General features: G+C 40.3%; 2 protein-coding genes across 3 annotated transcripts in view; both read left to right on the top strand.

The window, feature by feature from the left end:
• Window positions 1-7,946, top strand: part of LOC146495419 (protein lifeguard 2-like) — a 74,641-nt gene that overhangs the window by 38,098 nt on the left and 28,597 nt on the right. The window lies entirely within an intron of this gene.
• LOC146495417 (low-density lipoprotein receptor-related protein 1-like) overlaps window positions 5,159-7,946 on the top strand; it is an 85,906-nt gene continuing 83,118 nt past the window's right edge. For both annotated transcript variants that reach the window (XM_085144678.1, XM_085144677.1), the window contains exon 1: window positions 5,159-5,751. In XM_085144678.1, the coding sequence (XP_085000804.1) occupies window positions 5,679-5,751 (73 nt within the window). In that variant the 5' untranslated portion in view covers window positions 5,159-5,678. The remainder of the gene's footprint in view (window positions 5,752-7,946) is intronic.

Genomic DNA, 7,946 nt, shown 5'->3' with positions numbered 1-7,946 from the left:
GCACTTTGAAGAATGGGAATGGTGATTTAGATAAGGTGATCTCCCTAACAGTAGACACTTTTTATTGGCTTTTTTCTTGCTCAAGCCATACACAAGCCCTGGGTCAAGAACCTCTAGTGCATATGAAATGAGGAGGACCAGATCACTGCTACTATTTCCTGAGTTGGAAGTAGACATTGAAATACAGCAGCTTACTGAGATTTTTTTTAAAAAGGGGGGAAAACTGGGACGTGTTGAGATAATGTTTTGCCTAAGGCCAACGTAGATGGAAAGAGAAGCATTAATTAGTATTCCCCTTAATTATATAATTAAAGTTAGATTGACTCTCTAATAACGTTTTCAGCCATCCCTTCTTTTCTCTATACTTTTGCCAAGTGCATTTCCAAACCTTTCAGAGCACCAGGACAAATTCACTAACAGAAGTTGACCCTTGTCATCTGAGGAAAATGAAGCCCACACATCAAATATGTTGTCTTACACAATCACTTGTCCCATCCTTGCCTTATTATCTGGCCCTTTTTCTATTAGATTTTAACTTCAACACCACACCAAGATGTACAGGTGCAGTAAACAAACAGCCAGCAGCTCTTTAAGGCTAACTATTACCGGATATCGGATTTACATTGTAAAATGTAAATCCGAACAGGTTGCAGGAATTTGCAAAACCTTTAAACACTTTGTTTAACTGACAATAGTAGAAAAACAAGATGGTACAGCTGATGGTGTTTACTTCTGTGTAATCTTTTTCCTTTTCTGCTTGAAATAAATTGCTAAACACTTCAGGGAAGTCCATCAGAAATGTCACTTCTTACTGTGTCAGATCTTTTCAGTGGGTCTGAACTGTAAGGTTACTATAAAACACCCAGGTTACTGCACGGTGGAGACATGCTGTTGGAACAGAAGCACGGTTAAGCATTGTCTTGCTGAAATAAGCCAGGCTTTCCCTGAGAAAAACAACATGCTCCAAAACCTCAGTTTAATGTTTGGTATTCATGCTACCTTCACTGATGTGTAAGGTACTCATACTATGTACATTATAATCCATACTCACTATTATATGCCAGTATAGGATCCTGGCTTTTGAACTGTGAACTGATAAAATGTGGGATTGGACTCTTTTTTTTTTTTGCCAATCTTAATTTTTTTTAAACATGAGGCTGACATCTAAAGTGTTGATGTTGTTCTTGAAATAATAAATATCAGCAGTATTGTAATATTTTGTCTTAATACTTTTTTTTATTATTAAATATGGTGGTTAAATGATTTTCACATCATTGCATCATTCTGTCTATATGTAGATTTTTACAGTCTTTCAACCATGTTCAAACTGGTTACTATTGGTTGCAATTGGTTAAAATTTTAAATAATTTTTTCATTAAATCAAATCTTATTTAAATTTAAAAAAAATAGGTGAAATAGGCAAGATGATGTCTAAATTATTTGCAAAATTTAGAGGAGAGGAGGGCTAATATTGATTATTGAGATTAGAAAATGTTGCTATGCCAACCTTTGTGTCAAAAGGGGAAATGTAGTCATTAAATAGTGTGTGTGTGTGTGTGTGTGTGTGTGTGTGTGTTTAACGGGAATGATCTAATGATAGGTTATTGTCATTAAAAACTTGTTGGACAGCTGGAAACTACTAATTGTTTCCATACTTCTGTATTAAAAAAAAATAGAAAATGACGTCAAGATTTTCTAAGTAAAATGAAAATGAGCTCCCACCCTTCTGTTAATGTATTTTCACAATGCACGATAACTGTTTTTATTAACACGAGCTGCTTGCCATATAAATCGTTTTACCCCCGAGCCTTTTCTTGTGTACTCTGATTCATCCTCATGTTTGCAGAAAACATAAACAACATCAGCTATGTTGTTTCTTACCTAACTGTCGTATGTGAATATTACATCTCTGACTGTAAAATTCAGACCGAGCCCGTAAACTTAGGTTGATCTACATGCACAAGGGATTTCATCCATCATGATGAAATCTGGATGAAATCCCTTGTGCATGTAGATCAACCTAAGTTTACGGTCAGACAGACGGGAGAGGCTCAGCTGAATTCATAATCTCTGTGTCTCTCTCCACCCTCTATCGCTGTCTCCTAAGTATGTGCATGCGTGCAATGTGAAAACTTGATGCATTGGTTGACAAAATAACATTATTCTATGTATGGCAACATTCTCTCCAGCCAGATATTGACTCTTTTTCGACTGGACCAGTTTCAGACCACAACTGGGTCACCCATAGTCATTTACTTCCCCTGCTTAAATCTATGCAATGTTTTGATGTGTGTGTGTATCTGTGCAAGTACTCAGCCAGATGGGCTGTGAGTTCCACAGAGCTCAAGGACAGTTTGGGGGGTGACTCAGTCAGCAGTGTGCCCGAGCTAGCCAACACACACTGCAAATTCACCAGTAACGGGAATAAAAGGGCCTGTTGGGAAAGAGGAGGGTTTTTTTGGATAGGATTTTCCTCCACACTAAGAGAAAAAAATCATAATTTCATTGATTTTTTTAATGAAGAAGTTTAATCTGCAGTAACCTCGTGTTGATTCATATTTCCTGGTAGAATCACGTCAGTGCTGCGTAGAACAATATGCATCTACGATCCCTGTGAAAGTAGTTGCTAGTTGGCTGCAATGGGGGAGGGTCACAGATGGGGGAGCAGCGAGGTGTGGTGAGTGGGGAGAGGTTGGTGGGTGGTTAGAAGAACACAGCCCAGTGCTGCATGCTTTGCATTCCTCAGGTGTTGTCAGCATTGCTTGCTCAGTAATTACCTTTTAGCAACAAAAAAAGAAGACAAAGAAGAAGAAAAGCACAGCGCCACATTCTACCAGTAAACCAAAGGGCAGAAAACAAGAAAAACCTTGAGGGGAGCTTAATAGGAAGTGGGATGCGTGTGTGTTTAAAAAAAATATGTACATCGGGGGAAAAATGTGTGGATAATCACATGCATCTGCAGCCATAAGGCATGCATACATTAAAAAAACGTAGACTGTGGCTAAGTAAGAGTCAGCAGCTTTGTCTATGCAGCAATCCATCTTCTCTCAAGGATACAAGTAATGACTGCAGTCAAGCAGACCTTGGCATGTAAACTAACGGTGTGATACACATGTGCAGATTTGCAATGATGGTGAAGAGTCCTCAGTCACAAAACTTTACTTCTTTTTCAAACTGAGTACATTTTTGTCTGTCTGTATTTTAAATTTCATCGTTTCTCTCTCGCTCTCTCTGTCTTTTTTGTTTTATTTTGTTTGTTTCATTAAGTCAGATGTCATCACTTTCATCACTGACACCATGGTACTTTTCACATAACAGATAGGTTCTCCCTGTCTGGGAACGCTTTTCTCTCTCCCTTCGCCTTTCCCTCCTTTGCCCCGCTCTGTCTCCTTGGCTCACTCGCTGAGAGCTGAGGGATTGTGTGCAGATGTGCCTGGAGAGAAGCCAGCCCTTCTGCCCTGGGAGAACATGTGGTCTGGGAGTGTTTATGCTGGCACTCTTTCAACCTGTCTCCCACACAACATGCTGGCGTCTGTCTTTTTTTAAATGACAATGCACAAGCCTCCTTTCACAATAGGTGGAGGTGACACAAGGGTTTGTGGTAATTGAGTGCACTGACACACAGGATGTACAGCAAGTTTTTAAAAGAAAAGCAGACAAATTTGCTGGCAGTAAATATGTTTTCCAGAAAAGCTTCAAGGGAGCATTACTGAAATGCATGCAATGCGTGGCTGCAAAACCGTTAAGTTACCACTACAGCATTTCCTTGCAAACTTTCTTTGTATTTATATTCAAGTTTCATGCTTGAATTGAAATTAAATATCCTTGCTTTAAACTTTAAACAGATATCCAGAATTTTCAAGCATGTTTTTCACAGATTCTCTGCATGCTTGACATTCTCTCTCAATTCGGGCTTCGGGTAAACATCTGTAAGGTGAACATCCCTGAAAAGAAATTCCTATTCTTAACACTGGTGGCAGCAATGACCATCAGTTTGGGCAGCGAAATGCACAGCTGTTGTTTTTAGTACCCATGACTGACTGAGTGGGAGACATCCACTGCTTTACCCACCATACACTTAGAGAAAGAGTCATTTATGAGCATTTCTTTGCATTCAGAGGCTTTTTATTCTCTTTTTAAACAAGCGGTTCTTTGATCGGACATTTCTCAGATGTTCTATCTTGTAAAATTTACCAACCATTGCAATAAACTGCTGGACTCTATTTTGCTTTGTTAGTGAACTGAGTTAGTCTCCGTGCCTCTCTCGAAATCTAAGTTTCCAGTGCCCCCTGTAGGTTTGGATGGTTAATGAACCCATCCGGCCTTTTCACAAACTGAAAGAATTAAAAAGAAAAAAAAAGCTCTGTTTAAAAACAGACAAACAACCCAAAGAACAAAAACAACAAAAAACAGTCTGTATGATTTTGGTTGCGACTAAATGCGTTTAGTCTCATTGCTCATTGAGTAAAATGGTGATTGAGATATATACATATATATAATTTTATTTTTTTTAAGTTTTAAAGTTTTTAAATGCAATTTAATTATTAACTTTGGTAAAACATATCACATACACACATAGATACTGCCCCCCCCCCCCCCCACCACGTATTTCATAACAATCGCATCGAGTTGTCATTTTTACAGCCACCAGGGGGCATGATTTAGTAACGAAACCAGAGGTTGACGTCTCCCCCACCCCCTCAGGCTACACGATTTATTGCACTCAGACTTCACGCCTTTGACGTGTAACCTAAATAAAAATGTGATACTGGGATAATGACGAGAAAACCGCGTTTACATTTAAAGGCAAGGGTTTATTTCACTTTTAATTATTTCTTCTACCTGTATAAAGTTAATTACCTTTAACTTATTTGGGGAGGGGGTATACTTTAACCCAGTTTTAAAACAGCTTGCTGTTTTTCTAAAAAACCAAAACAGAACTTAACTTTTTGGAGAAAGAAAATTGAGCCAACATGGCTTTATCAGGGGGACAGTTGCAGCTCCACCTCTCTATCCCACCTCCACGGTTGATGAAAAAGCCCATGAAACAGGAGGAGGAAAAAAAAGGGTCGTGTTGGGGCATGCGCAGATGGGTCGTTTCCCTCTTAGTTATCCTTTTTTTTTTTTTTTTTTAGAGGAGTCGGTCGTTACGTCACGGACTCATCCACAGTGCTGGGGCTTGAGAGGCTGACCATCCACTCATGCTGCCACAAGCACAGGGAGACGTTGGCGCTCAGTCGGGAAAAAAAGATTTTCACCATTTCATTTTTCTTTTTTTTTCTTTTCTTTTTTTTAACTTTAGCACGGAATGAGCTGAACGGAGTCGGCGGCTGCAGAGCTTATTCTATACCAGCGGACGGTTCTGGTGGCATGGTGTGGTGAAACAGAGACCCCAGCAAGCACAGGGAGACAGAGGGTACACTGTGCATCATGTTTGAATGCCGATAATCAATTAGAAATATACATGACTGTGCTGCAGCATTGCCTATAGCCTCATCGGGCTGTAGCAAGTCTCCCTTTATTGCAGAAGCCCGTCTCGAAGCGGCCAGCGTGCCGGACAATCTCACCCGGACCACTGAGAGGGTTCGGATGAGGTGGCTGCTTGGTTTTAGAAATCCGGCCAACTTTTTCATCTATTCCTTTCTAACCAGCAGTGCCATCGGGCAGTTCATCAGGAGATGGCGATGAGGTTGTTTTACTTGGGATTTATACTCTGCTTGGAGATCGCATCTCCTAACGGTGCGACCGTAGGTAAGAAAGCCTGTTGTGTTAATCTTGCATTGTGATACTCGAGAAAAGCATGAGCACTTTTTTTCCTCCCGTCTGCAAAGCATCTGCGCACAGGCCTGCGTTCACCAGAGTTGGAGCGAACACCATGAATAGGTTGCCGTGATAATAACACAGTGTGGCTCCTCGGAGGAGGAGGTCGTGTTTTGGGAAGCCTTTAAACGAGAGAAAGTAGCGCACGGATAAAGCGGTGCTGTGGTTGTTTTTGGCCTAAAATCTGGCTGCGTGTTTTTAAGCAGAGCCCCTGTCTGAGCAGACAGAACGGGCCTCCCTGTAAGGATAGGACAGTCAGGTTAGTCATGCTAGAATATGAAGCAGGTAAAAGGCTATCACAACACTGGCACGAGCGACCTATTTTCTCACTGAAGACGGGATTTCTCACTGGCTGTGTCAGAACACCTAAATCCACCTTACATTTAATAAAAAAGAGAAATAAAAGATATATTACATCTTACGGTTTTCCATTCAAACCAAATCGGCTGGTTTTTTCTTCTATTCACGAGATCGCTACAGCACGACTTCAATATCAAACCTGTGGGGAGGCGTCGTTTAGGTCAGTTTACATGTTTGTTTTCAGGTACTTGCCACAAATGCAAACAACAGTTGTGTCTGCTTGCTTAATGGCGCGGCTTGCCCCGACGTGTAGCGTTTGGAGATGCCTGGAAATCACAGTGTTTGTGACAGCCAGGTCCTGAGTGATAGTGAAACGAACAAAACGTGCATTTATCCTGTTAAGTCTCAGCTCCACTACTACTCCCCACATTTTCCCCTGATGGCAATAACGAGCTATCAAATGCGCCAATGCTCCTGTGAGAATGCATTGCAGACCTGTTGAGTTGACAGCTTTCCCTTTTTTTCTTAAGTATTTTCCGATTTCTTCTTTCTTTTCATATTATATATTGAAACTACACTCATATAATATAAAAGTCATTCACAGGTGGTGCCATCATCCGCCTCTGGCCTGTTTATTTCTCTAGCGTAAGCTTACTTGAGTGCCCGAGAGTGAAGTAAGGCATTAACATCTGTTAATGCTACAGAGGTCAGCTCATTGTTTGGAGATCTTATATAAGTTTCATCAGATTTTTTTTGATGGAGGCTGTCCAGAGGGAAAGGCATAGCTGAGGTTACAGGAGGGGGCAAGCTCCTCTTCCCCCTCCTCCATCACTATGTAACATCTGGACACAGGGAGGAGACCATTAATCCAACTTAAATGTGACTAAAAAGGAGGGGAGGAGGAGGGGTGTTGTTGCTGAAGGGCTGGGAGGGTGTAGCAAAAAAAAAGGGAAAAAGAAAAAACTTCACCAAGAGTCACATAACAATGAAAAATGTGATAGTCTGAAGTTAGCACAAAAGTTACATCACAGGGAATCAGGGATGGAAACCATGGAGCTATATGTGTCTTATGTCATTATTAGCAGTTGATTTAGCTGAGGAACTGTGTTGGGCCAAGGGGGGGAGGAGCCCTAAGGCAAAGTTTTCGATCCTTTTTCTTTTAGTGAGTGAGGAAAAATGAACAATTAATCATCTGGACAGATCCCTTTGTTACTGATCTTCTAATGAATCCATGAGTTTGTTGGAGAGTATGAGGAGATACAGGCTTGAATTGATGCGTGCTCCAACTGTGTGATCGCTATGCCTGTAACAAATGGATATTTTCATTAGTGATCTGGCATTAAAAAAAAGAAGAAGAAGAAGTCACTTACACAATTTATAGAGCCCAAACTGTCTCATTCAAATGGCTTGTTTAGTCCATGTCTCAGGCCTAAACCCCACTGCTGTTCCAGTCAGAGCAAAGAAACAAAAAAAGCAGCAAATTCTAACATTTGAGAAGATGGAACGTCGTACGCTTTGTGTTTCGTGTAAAAGAAAGTAATCAGCTGTGTGTGAGAAGAAGAAGAAAATTGAAGCTCTGGGTTTTTAATTGATGGTTTATCAGTGTGGTTTTTAAAAAATCTAAAATAAGCCAGCTAAAGTTGCCAAATCGTGTTAAGAATCTTTAACAATCTTCTGACCTTTTAATAGAAAAGTGATGAATCAGGAATATATGTGGCAAACCTAACTGATTAATTGGTAGAGAATTGGCTAATCATGTCAGCTGTAATTGACATTACAGTAATTGTAGTTTAGGATTAAACAGGTTATTACTTCATTATCTGATT

The sequence above is a fragment of the Neolamprologus multifasciatus genome, chromosome 20, assembly GCF_963576455.1.
Source record: "Neolamprologus multifasciatus chromosome 20, fNeoMul1.2, whole genome shotgun sequence".
NCBI lineage: Eukaryota > Metazoa > Chordata > Actinopteri > Cichliformes > Cichlidae > Neolamprologus > Neolamprologus multifasciatus.
The sequence above is the reverse complement of the archived record's forward strand: the minus strand, read 5'-3'. Positions and strand labels throughout refer to the sequence as shown.